Here is a 20865-nt window from a genome sequence, read left to right as displayed (position 1 = left end):
GAGACCATCACTTGAGGGAAGGCTTGTGGTCTTTGCTGCACGGCACTCTGCATAATCAAATGGATTAACTCGAGCCACTGCGCTAGTAGCTGGCTGGCCGTACGAACGGACTGCCAAGCCCTTCGATACTGGTAGACGCAATATAAAGTAATATTTATCCCATCTTTTGCGTTCGCTCGCATAACAAAATCGTTGACCTCGCGAGCCCGAGACGTTAGCCCATTTGGTAAAGATTACTTTAAGGCGATTGCCTGAGGATTTGGCTCAAGTGATACAAATGCGAGGATAACATGAAGCGGATTCCAAATCTCACGCTCCTAATGCTCGCAGTTGGTGCTAATAGACAACGATGTAAACACATTATAAAATCTGTCCTCGATCCGAATTACAACGATTCGTCTGGAGGCGTGCTGATTCCACGGCGACATCCAAGATACTTGTTCTTTGTCACTGAAGACAACGACACAAGAAGCACAAGAAACCAACGTCAATAAGTGGAGAGATACCATTTACGGGCACAAAGGAGGAAGATTAAACGAGCTGCTTCGCGAAATGCGTCTCGACGTCTCTTTGCTGCTGCAGCCTCCGGATAGCCACGATTCGTACCGTGCTCGGCTTAAACGCTTTTCGTGTTTGGTAATGAAATTATCAACCCACTTTCGGCACCATCGATGCTGATTGCAGCAAATGGCTATAAGGCGTTTCCAAGTACTACGGTGATTTATCGATGGCTTCCCGATGACGACGTTGGGAACGAGTCGTTCGGAAATCTAGTTAGAAAATATTTTTCTTCATCTTCACACCTCCATTCTGGTGCCTTGGTGCTAATTGTTCCCGCTTCCAGAGTCAGCATGTGACGGAGGATATGACAAAACGACAGATATGACGTTTTGTTCACACAATCACAACTCGCCTACGATTTTGATACCATTCAATGAGGACTAAAAATATTAGGGATGAAGTTATTTTAATAAAACAGTTTGATTATGTTTCTATCAATGAGCAAAATGTGAAAGATGACATTCTACACGCCTCAAGTTCTGGAAAGTTTTCCAGAACCGGTCTTCAAACAAGGAACAAAGGCCCCGATTGTTTACTGGTGTCTGACCTCCGAGCGTGCAACGGTGGCGCATCTTGAACCAAAGTCGTCTCGCTTTGGAGCTCGTTTCTCAATTGTGGTAAATAGTCGGATGACCATTTCCTGCTTCTACTGCGCGGCCGAAAGTCATAAATTCATGAGCTCCAAAGCAACTAAATTATTGTTTCCACGCCATTCATACAACGAACTGTTGCCTGCGTTGTGTGCGTTTGTGGCACGTAGGTGTTAAACCTGATCCGAGTGGGATGTGTGGTGTGTGTGCGTTCGAGTGTCTGTGGGTATCTTGCGGCGACAACGACGGAGACAATGATTGAAAGACGCAACGCTGCGACAACAACGAATGCGCAAATAATTATGGTGACTACTTCGCTATCACTGCACCCGGTCAGCCTTGGTCGGCCGTAATCTTCGCGTTGTCAGACCAATGCTGGAAATAGGTCGCTGGCTGATAGAGGAACAGCGTTACTATCTCCACATAACTCGTTCGCTTCGCTGGCATTAATAGCAATTATAGGGACGAACGGGGGGTCGTTCTGTACAAAGCACCGCGTTGCACTCCGTGGTATGCACCGCTGCACTTTTTTGCCGCATTGTTGTGTGTTGTATAGTTGTTGTGGTGGTTTACAGCTTCGTTACATTTTCTATCGTTACCTGCGCTCTATGTGTGGAGGGGACACTAGCGGGCCTCCATCGTAATCCCTTCCTACGGTACTTATCCCTTAATCGCGCCGGACCGCTGATCAGCGATAAGGCCCGTCGTAGTCACATGCGCAAGGCTTAATCAACCTCTGGCGGAGAGAGCAGAACTATGTCCGTCACACCCTGAGCCCTCCCTCCCCACAGAGGTAGGCCACCACCCCACGGGTAGCTTATTGCGTGATCGCCTGTCGTTAGTGTGCGGTCGCGGGAGGGCAAGTGGAGCAATGTCAACAAAACCGGGCTCCAATTTGCTTCTATCTCTCGTGCTCTGCAAAGTTTTATCGAAAAAGAGCACCCGACGGACGGGCCAAAAAAAACACAATATGTTCACAAAACAAACACCACCCCGAGAGAGAGGCTGTCACGAACAGGACACATCTCACCACTAACGTGCACACACACACACACATCTATTGTACACATTAATCACTTACCCGCACGAACCACCGACGGTCTAACTAGAAAAGAAACAAAAAGTTTCACCATTTTCGTATGCGAGTGTATGTGTGTTTTGTTTGTGTTTCCCGGTCGCTCCCGGTTTGTGGTCATCCCCGCTAACACGCCCCAGGATGGGGATCCTTTATGCTTTGTTGGGCGCTTTGGGTTTTGTGTCAGATTTGCTTCTGTTGTCGCGTGCGCTAACATGTGTTGTCGTATTTGGTTTTCCGTGTTTTAATACTTTCCTTTTCTTCATGTATTATTTTGTCTTCTAACTAACGAATGGTGTATTGCTATCTACGAGTCCTACTATGCTCCTATTGTTGTTTATCGCTTCTTTTGTGGCTTGGATCAAATGAAAAATCTTTCTTTCTTATTGTTATTTTCTTTTTCTCTTTTCTTCTTTCGTTTCGCCAACGTGTTTTACGGACTGTTTCTCAAACCCGTTCGCCAATGTTTCGCCTATTTTGGTTTCCCGTTTGTTGCTTCCCTCTTTAATTGGATTTAATATTTTTTGTGCCCTGTTTTGTGGCCCGGATTGACGTTTGTTAATTTAATTTCGCATTTCGCTCTTTCTTTTACCCTTTTTATTTATTGGTTCGCGGCGACTTATGGTTGGTTTGTTTGCAATTGTGTTGCGCGCTGCACTTGCGAAAAAAAAACACATTTCGAAATTAAAATATCCTTAATATGCATGGACCATCTGGACCAACTATACTACTGTGCAAAAACCCGTTCGCCAAACTCAAAATCCCAAACATTGCAACAAACATTATCGTTTGCGCGGTCCGGCCCGGCACCCTTTCGCTGATGATGATGGTGGAAAATAATGGCTGCAGAAGGCGCAATGCCCCAATCCGACGGAGGGTACGTTTCGCTTGGCGGCGGCGGTGGTGGTGGTGGTGCCGGTGGTCCCAACTCGATCTACAACTCGACCACCGAGCCGCAGTCCGGCTCGAAGTCGGTCATGGAAACGGTAAAGCGCGTCATCGGGACGGCCATCGGGGCCCAGGACAGGCACGTCCTGTTGGAGCGCGGCTCCGCGGCCGACGGACCCCAGCCGTACATAGTCAGTGCCAGGTAAGATCGTCCGTCTCGAAGGCTCTCCACCTGGCTTTTGCACTGCTGTTGCTGCTCCTGCGCTGCGGTTGTTGCCTCTGGGCGGCTTCACTGTCCCGGAGGTTGATCCCTTCTTTGTACCATTTGTGGTTCCCCATTTTCCGTTCATTCGAACCCTCCATTGCATCGCTGTTCATGTTCTCCGTGTATTGTTGTGTGAAATTTTCCTTTTCCCTCCACAACCGGGTACGGAAAACTGTTTCCGTTTCCGATTGTGTCAACCATTTGGGTGGTCCCTATGCTATCCTCCCACCTGCACGTTCCACCCTCCTAACCCCGCCCGAACATGCACGTCTAACAACGGCTAACAATGTGCTGTGCGCTTGATGCAAGAATCGATACAAGTGGCTTTTGAGGTTAGGGGTTCTCCTGCCTGCCAAACATCTGAGCCATCATCTGAGGCCAAAAGATTGGAACGCCGCCAAGCAAAAAGGACACCGAATCAGGTCAAAAGTACAATCGCCGTACCGTACCAGGATTGTCAGGAAGCGATTGTTAAAAATAAATGCCATAATCAGGCTCTGCCTCGTACGACCGTACACTTACCGTAGAGTGATGCGTTTATGGGGGAACCCCTACGAGCGCCGGGTAATTCGTACTTCTACTCGAGCCCAGCTGGTGTTCCGCCATCGAGCCAGAGAGAATGTAGCTACAGAATGTGGTTCCAGAGGCCCCAGGACGAGAGCTTGTTGCGAAATCGGAAACGGTATAGGGTCGGCGCAAAGAAAACATCACGTATTTCTTCGCAACACAAAAGTCTTGAGGAAGAAAATTGTAAAGTAACTCTGCGGGCTGCTGCACACACACACACAACGGACACAGTCAACGAACGGGGTCACGTTGGGGCCAATGGCAGCTTGTGTTGCTCTTTCATTTCGGTGCGAGAAAACTTTTCGTCCGGCAGAACTTCTTACCTCGGCATCATGATTAGGGTTTTCCACTCCACAGACGACGTGGTTGTAGTTGAACAAACAAGTGAAACAAGTAAATGTTTCCGTTCGATTTGGCCACTTCGATTTTTTTCGGTGGCGAAGATTGCCGAAACCAATCGGCGTTTCCTTTTGTTACAAATGATAATAATGCTAGACTTGTGTAGTTTCACTATCTGCTGAATATTTTCCGGCGTAACTCATTCCAACAATAGACTTTTGCGCAAGGGCTTGTGGGACATGTCGGAAAACTCGTATATAAAGCAAATAGTTTCACGTCCCAGTGCCGGCGACATTCCTACTTTGCAGGAATGTTTGAATGTGCTGATTGGTAGCTGAATTCTTCTTGAATTCTTCAATGGGATTCCTTGCTACGGTGCGCCCTAAATCAACAGCAGAGATCGGTGGTTTTGCCGATAATGCGAAAATTCGAATGATGCTTTTGTTTTATGAACGCTCCATGGCGCAGATGTTCTCTTTTTATTACGGTTACGGCCATCCCTTCCATTTTACGTTTTTTGTGGCCGGATAGCAATGGAGACCCAATTGTTGAGCATTCCATTCACCCGAATACTGTTAACCAATTTAGAAGCCGGGCGATATCGGCGACTTCTCTTTGATCCGAAGAGTACACTTTTCCTAAAAACATTCCTAAGTTGGCTTGGCACTTGGCAAAAATGACGACGACATGTTTCTGGCGTATATTTGCTTCATCGATCGATTGGTAAATTTGTTATCAGAACACCGCAGTCATTACGATGTCGACGGCGCCCGAGAGAGAGAGGGAGTGTCGTCTGCCCATATCAGTCAGTCAGTCTGCCTGGGTCTTCCGCTTTCTGTTGCCGAGAAACGCTTTCCGTAGCAACGTCGTCGGGCTTATCTTTATGTCAGTTCGATGTTGAGTTTGAGCATTTGTTCTTTTTCATTTGCTGCGGTTACTTGGGTTCAAGGCTTCCACAGGAGACAGCATAGGTTTTATCGTTCATATGTCACTCTAGCTGAGGGTTAGCCCCCCGAAAACTATGTTGCCCAGTGTGTGTGTTTGTATGCTGTTTGTAGAAGAGCTCTTGAAGCCAACCATGGCGAGTCGTTCAGTAAATTTGAGTCTGGGTATCAGCATTTCATCAGCTTTGCGTCGTAGCTTGAGAGTGAGACCACCTCCAGTGTTAATCGGTGAAGGGGGTACAATCCTTTTAGTAATTGTTTGGTTATGTGGTGAATGCATGCTTTTATGTTCCGTCTGTTTGCATTCATGTGTATGGCTACCCTAAAGACTGGAGCGCATTCTTTACGTTGTGGTTTTCGATCGCATAGTCAAAGTTCTTTGAACGCAACTTCATAAAGCTTAAATTACTTTCGCTTCAACGGGCTAACGCTTCCATTTAAAAAAAAACTTTTGAAGTGCTGCTTGGCAACATTGGTGTAACGGCGGAGTTACGTTACGAGGCAGAAATATCGGCAGAGATTTCTGACAGTAAATGATTGATATTTATGCCTTTGCTTTTGGCTAATGTTCTAATTTCTTGCCATACAATGAAGCAGCGTCGATGTTTTGATTCGAAGCATTTTACGCTCCAAAAGTGGGCACAGGTAATGTTTGTTTAATGTTGTATGTTTTTACCCGTGGCTGAGCTTCGCAATTTTCACGCACCAATACACACATTACCATCATCATCATCATTATCATCATCATATTCGTCTACGGTCAATAATCAATGCGTTTTTATGAGGATCAGAGCATTACAATCTGCGGATAAAGATAGGCGTAGATCAGAACCATACTGAAAACAGATTCAACAGAACAGAATAACACAACAATCCCGATTCGCCAATCTGTAACCTTGTTTCGTCCCTCTCATGTTACATCTTGTGGAATTAGGTTTATTTCTCCATTTTTCCCCATAATTCAACAACAAAAATCACTGATCGACTGAACACTTATCCCCTTGCGCGCGTGTTTAATTTCTGCCCATTTGCGTCCCTACTAACTTATGCGTTTTCTTTCCATTGCTTTCCGACATTTGATTTCCGTTTCCTTCCCCGCGTGTCCTGCTCCATGTCAACCCGTTTCCACCCTTTCCTTCGGTTCGAATGTTTTGTGTTTGTTTGGTTTTTCTTCGTTTTCGGTTTTTCTGCGGCCTCTGCATGTGATTTAGTACTAATTTCAGGGATCGCGACAAAACCGGCAAATCAGCGAACGCCAGAATGCCATCCGCACCAGCGCACACTGCCGAGGAAGCTCGTCTGCTTGGGTAAGATTGGGATTGCATTTTGTTCTTATGATTTCACTTTTGGTTCGTGTTTTCGATTTTTGTTTCATTTCAAATCCTAACGGCAGCAAGCAACCCGCAAGCAAGCTTGCAAGCGGAGATCTCGTGTTTGAACCAGAAAGTTGATTTATTTCCACCACAAACTCGATTTCGTTTGATGCTTGTTTGAACTTTTTTCTTCGGTTCGTTTACTTTCTAACCCTGCCCGATGCTACGATTCGAGTGCGATTTTATGTTGAAACTAACGAAAACGACACACTGTTCGAAACTCATGGAAAACACAACTTTGTACTCTCAACATTGCCCATTTACCACACAACAAATGGCTCATGCCCTTTGCTCAAGCTCATCCGCCGCCCGTAGTACTGCTCTCATTATGTGCCATATCTATAATATTACAAATATTCACAAATACGATAAAATTTCTTTTCATCCAGATTCAATTATTTACACCACACGCGTGTACAGCAAGTAATATCTTTATTATATAGCCAACCGTGCACTTTACTGCTTTGCGTCAAAGTGTAAATAGAAGGCAGCGATTTGTCTAACCGAACCGAAATAGCCAACAAATACAGCAAACATATTAGATATGCGATCGTTTATAGTCTTTTAGAAATGCTTACATTCGTTATAATTAAGGCGCAAGACACGAGACCACAATAAGTAACTTTTCATGCTATCAGCTATCACTATTCGGTTATTACACTACTGTACACTGCATACTTTAACAGGCTAAGCTTATCGACGATCGGACTAATTTAAAATGCTAGAAACGATCGAAAAAAGCTTGATGGAAGTGTACAGCAACACTTTGACTATAAATTCAAGCAACGTGCAATGTTTCATCGAAAGCCCGGAAGTTATTTGTCTTCTTACACGGCCCCTGGTCCGGGCGGGAATTAAATTGCACTTCATTTCATTAGCGAAGAAGCTCGGAACTTTATCTTGCGCGCGGAAAGTGATGCTCGTTTGGCGAGCGGAAAGCGACCGCCGGCCGCCGGCTGGCCAGCCACCCTTCCCGGAAGGTGCCGCAGGAAGGTTTCCTTCTTATCCTGGCGTGTAGAAGGCAATTAAAAATGCCCACCACGTGCCCTCCACCGTGTCAGGCACCAACTTTTCCCATTATTACATTTGCAGCGCGCGTCTTCTGCTGCTCCATCGCCGACGACGTCGCCGAGTATTATCGACTGGAGCCGTTCGTTCCATTAGGCCACTTTCTCAGGTCAATGCGTACGATGAAAATGTGTCGATAATGGACAGACCGGCGATGTTGGAACGGGATGCATAAACCGGGACCCGAACCGGTGCGGTTCAATTATGCAACAATTTTCATAACAGCTGGGCCACCATCCTCGAGGCACACTTTGAACGAGGAGACCGTGGCGGCCACCGATCGATAGAGTGTCGGTTCCTGCACTGCATAGTAGCGTGCACCGGTGTCTTGCTGCAGCTGCAAAGTGCATCCCCAGCACCATTAGACCCGGCCCTCTCCATGAGGCTGAAGATGGTTCATAATTCTCGGGCTATCTATTGGACCCAATCTACTTCTTCCTTATCAACGCAAACACACGCCCCGGACCAGGGCAAACATCTGCGCTTCCCGCAGGATCAGGTTATCTAAATCAGTGGCTTTAGATAGGCGCAATCGACGAAGACGACGTTGAAGACGATACGGAGCTTGTGATCTCAAGAAAAAAGAACTTATTCCATTTCATTGGCTTCGATTCGAAGTGTTGGAGCACAAAAACGAACGTGCGTATGTTATTTTGGACGTTGATGCAAAACAAAGCAATATTGATTTTTATTCTGCCATCGTCAGCCAGAAAATACGAATGTCAGTATAAGTTGATTGTATGCTTTTTTTGATTTTCCATGAGCTGGCATCATGGAATCGAAAACAGTAGGAACATGTGTTGGCAGCATCTGAAGACAATCGTTGATGCCCTTGACTATAGACGTATCGAACTGAAATCAGCAAAAATTTTACAGTCTTTCGCAAAAAGATTTGTTTCGAATTTTGTTTCAGAAAAATGGGAGCCATTTTGATAAGTCCTTTTCATGTTTATCTTAGAAAAAACATTGCATAAACATTTCTCCATTTAAGATGTAACATTTCTAATGTAAATTGGGGAAAAAAATCATAGAATCGGCTTTTTTGCGTTATTCATTTCAGGGCAAAGACAATGTTCTCCAATAAGAGAACGCTTTCACTTCAATTACGGCTAAGAAGTAACCTGGTTTGAGTTCGTTTTGAGAAGGTCGGAAAAGAAAATATGTTCTAAGATGAAATGAGGCCAACGCAAAAAGCGAGTGCAGTCAGGATTGCTTTATGAAAATGAAAAGAAACATTTCGCGGGCTTTGTGAGGGGTGATGAGTCACCTGCTCCCAAACTTGGCACTAACGTTCGACGATGACGACACGCTCGCCCGAGCACATGATTCGCAAATTAGCACAAATTGTACAATTGGAAGCAATTGTTGCCACAGAAGGAACGCAGCCCTCGCCAAAGTAATTAGAAAATGTCGAGCCGAACCGTGTCACGGTACCAGGGACCAACTTCGCCCCGCGGGGTACGGTATTTCACGGGTTGTGTCACAAGCAAACAGTCCTAGATAGACATAGACTAGGGTGGAAGGGTCCTCTGTGTGCATATCGAGGGTTAGAGCCGTGAATCCTCAAGTCATGCGTCTTGTTTCTGTGCAAACATCTCCTTCGCACATTGTCATCGTTTAAACGTCGTACAGATATGATGATAAAGCTACATTCCCGGTAACGTTCCGGGTCGAGCAAAACAAACCAATTGTTCTTTTTGGTATCGCGTCTAGCTAGAGCTTCGTGTGGCGCCAGCGAGGCGGTGATGAGGTCCTCGCCCAAAGCAGAGATGCATGTTTGTGGGTTGTTTAGGTTTTCGCTCTTATTTGGTATATTTGAGCGTATTTGAGAGGATCACCATTCTGGTAACTAATGGTTTAAGTATGTAGGTATTTAAATGATATCTAGTAAAGTAAAATAATATGAACAATTCGTGTTTAGAGTATATTTTTAGTTGAATGTTTATTTTTGGTCCAATTAGAACGATCGTTGGCAGTGTTATGGGCTTCTTTCGAGGCACTTCACTTTCCAAAAGTATCTTATTTGCTATTTTTATCCACAAGTTGACACACCGGGACGGGTGTAGAAAATCCTGACGAATGGATTGCAGGACGACCTCTGTAACGCGCCCCGCCTTCGTCACGCGAATGCAATAAACTTTCACCGGCGTCGCTGGCCGCAATCTTGACAGACCCTGTTCTTTTCCCAATTTTCTCAATCTACCCAATTTTCCCTGTCACACTCGCCGAAAAAGCTTGCTTCCCGTGATGTCGACGAGGATGTCTGTTTGGTCTGTCAACAACACTTCGCCGGCCGTCCGATAATCGTTGTTCGATGGCGAAGAGAATTAATTAATCCATCAAATGCAGATCACTGTCGAAGGTCGTTTTTCTCGGCACAGGTTCCGTCCCCGTCCGGACACACGTTTACCAAAGCCCGTTGGCCAAAATGGATATTTGCCATTTCCGAAAGATAGAGTGTGTAGAGAGCGAAACAATGATGATGGATATGCGATCGAAGAGTCGTGTAAATCAGATTTGTTTTGTGCGAAAAATGTTTTATTTTGGCAAACAAACCAGAATGTGGAAGGTCGATTGGTTGTTAAAAATTGTAACTCGCGAGCAAAAGTATTAAAAAGAGACATTTATTGAAATAACTTTGCACATTCTACTTTATATTTTCATTGAACACAGTTTTACTTGTCATTTTTTGATGGTCTTTGTTTGAAAACAAATTTTCTCATTGATTTCCATTATTGAATTTACCCGAATTACTGAAGCCACTGAAGAGAATAGGTTCCATGTCCTTGTTCAAACATCACCGATACGCGAAACCTTTTTTGCCGATATCATCTAAATCATCGGAATGAGTGATCGCCACAAAAAGAAGTCGAAAAGGTTGTCCCTTATCACGTCGAAGTGAAAAGGTTCAATGATAAATTGCCGCATTGTAGACATTCAACCGAGAGGGCGAGGACTCGGCAAGCAACAATGGTAGGCTTTAGACCAGCCCCAGCTTCTGCTTTTTCCGTGACCGGCAGGCTTTGGCGTCACACCTTCACGCTTTTCTGTCGTCAAGTGATTTGGAACCATTTCCGAAACGAAACATAGACTTTTGCACGTGCTTCATTCGGACCGACATGTAGAAGGACCGCCAATGTCTAGCTTTTGGACGTGGGCTCTTTCTTTCCGATCCCGCCCCCGAATCTGATCGGTGTGTATTTAGTCGGTAGAGCACGGGCAGTTTTGCGAATCCAACCCGGACCAGATGTCGAGTTCTGTTTTCACATAACGGTCACCATAGCTACCACCCGGTGGCCGCCGCCAGACTGACGGCGGTGGGTTCGATTTTCCTACCTGTCCTGGCCTCTATCATCCTGCCTATGCCTAGCATGGCGACCAGAAACAGGCGACCTGTATCGCGGCGACCGTAAAAGGGACGGGCTCCACAGTTTTGGAAATCTGACCCCACCGAAGGACGACACATTCCTTCGGTGATCGAAACCGAAAACTAGCGCCCGACGTTTTTCCGAAGGATTTTTCGGAAGGACTTTTGAAGGGACATTTGCTAAAAATAAATGGCGGCTCCGCGGGAAGCTTGACTTTGCAGGAGCCGCCAAGCTACCAGAAACGGCGCCGGCGGCCTGCCTTTGGGTTCTGTGCAGGAATAATAAATGGTATAGCTTGATTGTCGACCATTCGACCAAAGCTCTAGAGTCGCCGTCTCCGGACCGGCCGCGGTGATTGCATAAGTTTGCAATCGCTTCGAAGCTGTCGCTTTTGTAAGGTCGTTGTGTTTTTTTAATGCAAAAGACTTCTTTCGCAAAGCAACCGATTCGGAAAGATGGCTAATAATTGTAAAACTTTTGAGTGCCGGAATTGAAAAGAAATCGAAAAGGTTAAAAATAATTGACGCCATTATGTCTAGATAGAAGCGAACAAATGAAAGGGCGAAAACGTTAACGAAATAGACACAGTATTAAATTTCAATACTCCATAAAATACGAAATAATTTTTGCATGATAATTAGATACTGTTTCTTTTCTTTTAGGATAGAATTTTCGAACTATAAAAAATCGTTCTTTAGCAGAAATTTAGTAAATAGAAGCTGTACCTGATGTGCTTTAAACATATTTCTCGATTTTCTCTAAATTGGTAGCCTTTTAGCAGATAGTCCTGTGAACTTTTATAGCAGGTAGTCATCGAAAATTCTCAGCTTCTCCGTTTTGTTAGACTGACTTTTCTGAAGTGTTAATTTATTAGAATCAATTCTCCGAGTATAGCGCCAAGTTTGCGTCGCACGACGCAATACGAACACGGTTGCACCGAACCACGTTAATCTGTGGCGAAAGACGTGCTTCCGATTTGTTTACACACTTCACTGAACCGCTCCGATGGCAGGTTCTTCCACTCGGTTGACGGTAATTATGTAAGAAAGCCAACCGCGGGTTGCGTGTATGGGACGCCACGGGAGCCTGAGGGCTAACTAGCACATCTCAAGGCGGGCCTGTGCCCGTGGTTGATAATGAAAACAAGCGTCCGACCTCTCACCGTGTCGCGCGTCTATACCGGTGGCTCTAATTCGTTCCGGACGGTCTGGTCGGGAGTATACATGGAGGGCCGGGTTGTGTAATGATCCATCGAACGGCTCTGCACCGACCATGACTGAATCCATCCGCTTCGATCCTCTTTATTCCGCTGCAGAGCGATGCCAGTGGACCCGATGGATGACATTGAGTTGCGCTCCGTGCAGCTACAGTACCCGAACCAGCGGGGCTCGATAGTGGGTTCGTGCGATCTGCGTCGTGTGCCGACGGACAAGGGAGACATTCTGGTGGCCGTGCAGGGTGACACAACGAAGCCGGCGATTGTGACGTACCACGATCTGGGATTGAACTGTGAGTATATGATAGCGACGCGGCGCGGTTTCCGAGTTTCCCAAGCACACCTACCGCGAACTGCCGGATGAGTATCCGATGCAAACTAAAATCTGTGGTCCTTCCGTCGTCCATCCGTGTCCTAATAGATGCATCGAGCTTTGCCGGGTTCTTCAACTTTCCCACGATGCGCTCGCTGCTGGACAACTTCTGCGTCTACCACGTGAACGCCCCCGGCCAGGAAGAGGGAGCCCCAACGTTCCCGGAAGAGTAAGTATCCCCGAGCTGTGGCCAGATTGGTTGGTTTGGCCAACTGTCACATCAAATCGGTCCCAGCACTTACCGCATCTTCTTGCTTGCCCTTGTCCCCTTTAGCTACGTCTATCCGACGTTCGACGAGCTGGGGTCGCAACTGCTGTTTGTGATGACGCACTTTAATTTGAAGTCCATCATCGGGTTCGGTGTCGGAGCCGGAGCCAACATTCTGGCTCGGTTTGCCTTCGTCAATCCGGATAAGGTGAGTAACCTTGCATGAAATTAGAGACAGTGGTACTTTAAAGTTTGCCAAAACATATCCGCCTCCGTCGAAAATACTTTTGTGACTGTAGAAGACATCCGAGCATATTTGCGAAGCAGCATCATCTGGGTCGTATCTGACGTATTATTTTTTTTGTCCCGGTCCCGGTGTAGGTTGGTGCACTCTGTCTTATCAACTGCAGCTCCACAGCAGCCGGTTGGATCGAATGGGGCTACCAGTTGCTGAATACGCGTAATCTGCGCACCAAGGGCATGACCCAGGGCGTGCTGGACTACCTGATGTGGCATCACTTCGGTCGGAATCCAGAGGAGCGTAATCTGGATTTGGTGCAGGTCGGTGGCAGGGTCGCTAATTGACGTCTTCTTGGGAGCTGATGACGCTGTACTAGATTTGTTTTCCTTACTTTCTACTTCCTTTTCTCTTTTCCGCTCGTACCCACAGTTGTATAAAAGCAACTTTGAACGTTCGATAAATCCGGTTAACTTGGCCATGTTGATTGATGCGTACATCAAGCGCACCGATTTGAACATTGCCCGCATACCTGCCGGATCGCCACAGACAGGTTAGTAAATTGAATGATGTTTTCGTGAAATGTAGCAATCGAATTAAAAGTCGTTTTTCCTATTGCTGTACGCTTTGGACGGCTCAAAAAACGAAACCGGCTGTCAATGTTAATTATTCGTTTCATTGTATGGCGTTCGATTTTTTGCCGCGAAATAATTCCATTACAATAATGGCTCTGCTTTTCCCCACCCATGCTGTTCCCGTATCTGGCCACCATCACCATAGCTACCCCATCGCTGAAGATGCCCGTGCTAAACATTACTGGTGCGCTTTCGCCCCACATCGATGACACGGTGACGTTCAACGGTAGACTAACCCCCGAGAAGACTAATTGGATGAAGGTAATTTCATTATAATTTCACCATCAACCACCGGGCGACGCGACGACGGACGACGTATACGCGCTTCACGCCTACCGTTACACACCGGTGGATTGTATTCCCAGGACGAAAATGCGATTCGAGAACATGGGTAGAAAGGGCCACTGTGGAGCGTTTTGCGTAACACTATTTGCGGGTGAATAAAAAATGACACCTAATCCTCGTGGTGGGTGATGTTGCGGTGGGATAATTATGTCCCGCTCATATTGCCTTCACCAAGTATGACGTAATGTGTCCCCAACGCAAATTGAGATTTTGACCGAACGGAGTGGAGCAGTGGTGATATACGAGACCTATACACTGGACCGATGTTAATGACATACATATGACGATGTGACGAAATGCCACTATAGCGCAGGAGAATATTCAAATCAACGTTCTGTAAATCGACAATCGTTTGATGTTTTGCTTCTCCTTTTAGATTTCCGATTGCGGCCTGGTACTGGAGGAACAACCCGGCAAGCTGGCCGAAGCGTTCCGACTTTTCCTCCAGGGAGAAGGCTACGGTAAGTGTTAAATTTTCCGACTCACACACAGAGCAGTACCTAGTGATGTAAGAGTAAGCGCGCATAGTACACACATTCGAACGTATTGATAAAACCTATTGATCCTGTTCCACTCGAGAGCCGTTGGTTATTCCCCATTCGAAAAGCACACCAAGCCTTACACGAACGCTAGAAATGGCTAGAAGTCATATTTGTTGCAAACTCCCCTTACTGTTCCGTGGGTTTTCCATGGAACGCAGCATCCTTAACCAAGCATTCGCTCTACTGCACCCACTGCAGCATCGTCTTGCATAACGTTTTATACCCTGGAACAGAAAGAAGGCAAAATTGAAAATGCTGACGATTGAACGCAGGCACACAAAAGTACACACGACCTATCTGTGCGCGCGCCCATGAACACTCAACACACTATGCTATCGGCTACACTAGAAAGGGCTTTCGGGAGATTAGCGAAGCCGTGGGAGTTTGTAGGGAGCAGACTTTAAACAAGTGGTACACCGTGTGCTGTTTTGGGCCGCTTTGCTCGGGTTCGGTATAGCAGCGCCGGTAGAGTTACTGATCGAAAGCATACAACGCCGCAAACATCACGTTCACATCACTTTACTCAACAATAGTTTTCGCGTTCCACATTTCGCATCGTATCGCTTGAGGGTGTACGCATTAAAATACATACTGTAATCGGAATCGCTATCATACTGCCATACATGTTTTCCCGAGTCAGTAGACGGGCAAAGGACACAACTAGTACTGCATACAGCTCACCATCACATCCATCTCATGGCAGCATCGTCCTGTGAGCGTAAGGAGGTTGTAGCCTTTTACACTTTAATTGGTTTGAATGCATACCCAACCGATGGCAGTCTAGTTGAAATTTGTGTCAAGCTCAACACACGCGATCACGACGCAATCATAACTATCATCTAGGATCAATCATACGCTGAAGGAAACATTGAAACAATGAGCTCAAACCATTAGGCCAAACCAGCATGTATCGAGTTCTCACAATAAATTAAAACATTATCCGATAGCATTGGTTTCATTATAAATTAATATGATCGCTGTATGTGTTCAATATTTGTATTACTCTTCCGTGGACCGTGGTACACGGAATGCGGACAAACGAAGCGCAAATAATAGAGATGCATTAAACGAAGATTTTCGAATTGTAGACGGATAGCAAATAGAGTAGCAACTAAACTAGAGGGAATTGAGCTTTTTTGCCTAGAAAAATGATAGTATCATTATCCACCGCTAGCAAACGCAGGGCCCTAACGATTGGTTCAATCGGTTTTGATAAAGAGCAAAGGAAAAGAAATTCCCCCTTTTAGCCTATTGATCTTGTTGGTTGGTTTGTTTCTAGTTGCGAAATGTATGCTCAAACAGGTTGCATAAATTAGTTTCTTTTTCGTGAATTCTACTGAAGCGTTGTGATGGAAGCAAGTGAAATTGTAAAGCTGTGTTACTAAAGTACATTATGGATACTGATATAGATGGAACTGGCAATAAAACCAATTAGTAATTGTTTGTTTGAGCTTTGAAAGTAATCAAACCCAAACATTCGCTCAAAGTTGACATAGAATGCTGTTGCCTGTAACTTATTCATTCGGTTTTTGCGTTTTGCGTTTGTGGCGCCGATTCGGGATGAAAGTATTGGTTGCTGTTCTCTCAACGCTGGTGCAGCGCGCGATCCTTGGCTCGTAGCTTAGATTTTCTCACGTTACCTTTTACTAGCGGACCGGAAGGAGTGTGTGTGTCACTGTGTGCTGTTTCCTCATAAATTCATCCGCTGTTCGTTTGTTCAATAGTGGAAGAGATGGAGATCACAACGGAATGAAACGAACACATCGGATTTGTTTGTCGATGAGAATGTCTAATATGATTTCGATACAAATTTCTATCGATGATCGATTATGTTTGTTTTGCGCATAACTAAATACGTTCATTGAAGCTTAGTCGAATGCCGATTGTTTGTTGTACGGATGACCCTTCTCATTGAGATTAAACGAGTTCTGTGTTTAGTTGGAGTAGAGCATTTTAAATTACTAGTAAAGTTCTATAACAAAACTTTTGAAGCCTACGGTAGAAGTGCGCGGCTGTTAACACATTTGTTGTTTACATATATTCTTGTTTATCATTGTCGCACTGTTTCTATAAATTCGTAGTTGAAATTACATAGCTTAACTTTACACTAATATGCACTATAATGTGTGTTAATGTTGTCAAATTAAATCAATTCATAACAATCATCGCGTAATAAATTCGCTATCGCTGAGGTCCATACATGAAGTCAGACTTGTTTTTCGCATCAACATTCTCATTACATCTTCTCACATTTCTCAGTTACTTTTGTTGCTTATTTTTCTCATACACTCACCCCAATTCGTTTATTTTTAGCTGTCGGAGCTTTGCAAAAGATAGGCAAACTGTCTCGCGCGGGCACAGTAGAAAGTTTGTCCCCCTAGAAAGCCGCCGATTCCCGATCCCGTTCTCGGTCTTCCTCAAGAGGGATCTTGCTTGTAGGAGAGTTTACTGCATTTCCTGGCATCCATAATTGCAGGCCTTTCCTGTCACATGTAGGATGCGGTTTCCCGCACTCGCGACATCCTCTAATATTGTATTGCAAAAATCGTATTAACCAACTGCGCTGCAGAGAAGTATTTAACACAAAAAATCTAAACACGTTTTAGATTAATATAAGCGGGTTTCGAGTTGGTTAAATGATTCTGCAATATTTATGCAACACGCATAGATTCATGCTTTACGACCTATTTTTCCAAAATCAATCAAACGAAAAGCCGCGCATCGAACGTCGAGCAGTGAGTGAAACTTGTGGTAACGATACATTTAGGTGTCCACAACAAAGTCTACCTGCACAAAATCGGTCTGCATGAACCAAAGATTGGCTTAATTTTTCCGAAAGTAAGATGATCTTATAAAAATCCCTAAGTTTTTAAAATAATATCGATTTGAATTAAATGAAATGATTGAACGGTTAGTGAAGAACGTTCCCTAGTTCGGACAACTTTTATACGATCAGCGGGGTAGATTGTGGAACTGTATCGATTCTGCTACTGCGGGTGCCATTGTCTGACCGAACAATTAGGATAGCTTAGTTAATGATTTGAAATGCCATTTTCAAAGTGTGGAAATAATTGCGAAACAATTATTATCGAGTTCGGAAAACGAGTTTACACGCACTCACTCACTCGGTTGCAGTGAGAAGCAGTGAAGTAGTACTAGGCTACGCCTCATCACGCTGGTCTTCCACCGAGCAGGTTGTGCCACTGAAATGCACAAAACACAAGCAGGACGGGTATTGCGGGTAAATCAATTTCATTTACACTAAATAAAAAATTCCTGAAGAAAATGTAGCAATTCATAGGCCATTTCATTCGAGTAAAAATAATGTTTTAACACACTACGTAGAAAATCAATGCTATTGCTTATCTTTTTGGTAAATTGCTAGTGCAGGGCAATGCTTCTGCACGTCGAACAAACATCGTTTTTGCTTAATGTAAAAATAACAGCCCGTAGAGTTAGTGAAATTCCACTCCCTGCGTTATCTGAGCAGATCCATAAGTTCGACTGCGAAGCGAGCTAAACCGTTCGTGGAATGTGTATTTTCTTTTCACAGTCTCGAAGAAAATTGCATCCCCCACTAAAGCAAAGGCACCGGCCGGTGTCTAAACTCTGTATCCTGAGCTTTACGCTTTATGAGCCGTCGATCGCTATACTGCGCTTTTCGTCTTTGGTTATTTGCGTTCGAATAATTTCCTTGCTTGTTGCTACGGGGCACCGCGATGCGGTGCGCAACGCTCCGATTTTCTACGTTTATCTTTTATCGAATCATCTACCTTTTTCTTGTATCGAGAATTATTTTATTATGTTATTGTAAGTTTCTTTGCGTGGCCGCCTTCAGTTCGCATGATTTTTAAAACATTGACGGCACCAATGCGCTTTGTGTTTTTCGTAGTTTTATTTTGTATTTTATGTTATGTCAAAAATTGTATATTGTAATTTGATATGGAATAAATTGTTAAACCTGAACTTTCGATCGCTTCTATTTACTCTCTACACATATACTGCTGAAAGAAATAAATCGTTTGCACAATATGCATTCCGCTTTGAAAATGCCATCACTTTCCCCTCGACGCCGGCCAAATCGCGAAAGGAAGCATCCTCCGTGTATACTATATTTACTTCTAGCGAATAGTGCCACGGCTGCTATCGGAATGTTGTAAGAGCATACTTCGTAGCACTTGACGCTTATGGTAGACTTGATCAGTTCACGCTGCTACTAGACGATGAAATTAATGCTCAATTAAATGTTGAAAGTTATATTTTCGGAACCAGTCGCTTGGATGAAGAAGTTGCGCCAATGATTAGGTCATCCTTCCTACGAGCTAGTAGATCTAGGATAGGTTTAAGCATGTTTCACTCTTCGAAGGTTATGTGAGAATATCGAATATAATGCGGGACCGGTACGAACGAGTCGCTTTCGGTAATCAAAAAAAAACTTACATCAAGTTGCAAAATATTTATCCTATCACCACACCAAATGGTGATGTTGAACTTTGTAATTGAATTTTTGCTATCAATATCAAAATCATTCACCCATATCGTATCATGTCACATCGGACATAACTCATCACCATCATTCACATTCACTCAGATCGAACAAATCATTCATCAGTTTTCTTTCATTGCAAATAATCTGTCGTCATGTCGTTGCGCCGGTATCAATTTCAGTTCTGTATTTGTTGTCGAGTACCCAGTAGTTTCTCGCATAAGACAAGTTTCAATACACAGATTGTTGAATCTTCAACGATGTTATTGTTTTGTGTTATATTTATTGCTTTAGTTCTGACTAATTTGTTTTTTTTTTTTTTGAACGTTGCAAGTGAAAAGTCAAGTATTTTTCGTTTATCTACCACTCTGCCTAGACAAGCCGGCTTTTACGAGTCCTGTTAAACACGGTTGAAGTAATTGGGATGAAAAGGGTCTGCGATGTTGTGATATGAAAAGCAATATATTTTTGTTAAGGTGTAGCATTTCGAATCGCGCTGCTCGCAGTGTTTGCCACAGCGTCTCGCGTAATCGAATTTAATATTCCCCGCTAACCGCTCTCAGCAAAAACAAATCAAACAAACAATCAAACAAACATTGAAACTTTGTGCGGAATCATATTAATTAAATGTAATCAGTGTATATTTTCTACCAAAAACAGAGAAAATATAAAAACCAACCAATTATTACGACTAGCTCATTTGCGAAACATCATCCCATCAAAGACACGCACCTCGCTTTATTCAGCTACAGCTATTAATCGTACTAATGGTGTTGAGGCAGCACCGACATTTTCACCGCATGCTAAATACCATCCTGCTACTGCTGCTGCCGCTGCTGCTGCTGCAACTGCTATCAACCGCAACAACAACAACATCCACAACAACAATGACACGGTGTCGTGTAATCAAGAGTTCGACAAGCTGAACGGCAACGTGACCGCCGGAGGAGGCGGCAGTGGTGGCGGCGGCGGTGGTAGCTCTGAACAGCACAACGGGGACAGCGGCGGAAACATCGGCATCACAGCAACGGCCAACATCTCCAGCAGCGGAAGTGCGTGCATCGGCGGAAGTGCCGCCGGTGCCGCCATTTATGAGAACAGTGCCGCGATGCGGGCCAAGAATGGCGCGATTCGAATAACGGAAAATCCGTTGCCCGAAAACGTGGCGTGCTAGAAATGAGACATATCGGGCCGGCGTGACCGGCGAGGGCATGGCAAACGAGCCGGCAAGAGCGCTCCGGGAGGGTGTTTACTGTTGGACCAGAGTGTGATGTGGGGAGAGTCCTTCCCGTCTTTGGGGACGCATCGACGGAAGACGAAGTTTGGACTAATCGAAAGTATCGAATAGAGAAGTTATGATGAACGCGGTATTTTCTATGCAGTTTTAAGTGGCCGGATGATTTTGGTAACAGCATCGAGCATGTTCGCAGTCACACTAGACAAAGAAATCGGAGAGGTTGGAAGAAGCAAGGGAGTGTGCAACAAATCAGCGTGACCGACATCAGTCCTGGAAAGCGACTTATCAAAAGCTTGTACTACTTGCTTCGTCCCACGACGAGAAGATAGTTTTTGATCTTCAACAATTAGATAATGGTTCATTATGAAATCTATAAGCAATGGAAACCAATTGGAAGAAAACAGAAAAACAAAAAATAATTTTTGATTGACCAATCCCTAAACCACGCGCGTATATTGCAATGAAGGAAGCTTCAAGAATTGGCAAACATTTCAGATGATATGTCAAAAACACTCACTAAAATATCACGTTATTAATGTAGTTCATT

At 44.7% G+C, this 20865-nt stretch overlaps 1 protein-coding gene across 7 annotated transcripts in view; it reads left to right on the top strand.

Moving 5' to 3' along the window:
* Positions 1-20292, top strand: part of LOC128275099 (protein NDRG3) — a 33093-nt gene extending 12801 nt beyond the window's left edge. Inside the window, exons 3-12 of one of the 7 annotated variants that reach the window (XM_053013488.1) lie at positions 3076-3316; positions 6441-6536; positions 12354-12547; positions 12676-12796; positions 12902-13043; positions 13217-13396; positions 13506-13626; positions 13854-13969; positions 14430-14514; positions 19864-20292. In XM_053013488.1, the coding sequence (XP_052869448.1) occupies positions 3084-3316; positions 6441-6536; positions 12354-12547; positions 12676-12796; positions 12902-13043; positions 13217-13396; positions 13506-13626; positions 13854-13969; positions 14430-14514; positions 19864-20255 (1680 nt within the window). In that variant the 5' untranslated portion in view covers positions 3076-3083 and the 3' untranslated portion in view covers positions 20256-20292. Of the gene's footprint in view, positions 1-3075; positions 3317-6440; positions 6537-12353; positions 12548-12675; positions 12797-12901; positions 13044-13216; positions 13397-13505; positions 13627-13853; positions 13970-14429; positions 14515-16908; positions 18556-19863 lie in introns of those variants that run through there. The other 6 variants (XM_053013490.1, XM_053013489.1, XM_053013493.1 and 3 more) reach the window with 6 other exon arrangements.
* Positions 20293-20865: the final 573 nt, after the last annotated feature.

This window comes from Anopheles cruzii, chromosome 3 (genome assembly GCF_943734635.1).
Source record: "Anopheles cruzii chromosome 3, idAnoCruzAS_RS32_06, whole genome shotgun sequence".
NCBI lineage: Eukaryota > Metazoa > Arthropoda > Insecta > Diptera > Culicidae > Anopheles > Anopheles cruzii.
This window is presented reverse-complemented; position numbering and strand designations above follow the sequence as displayed.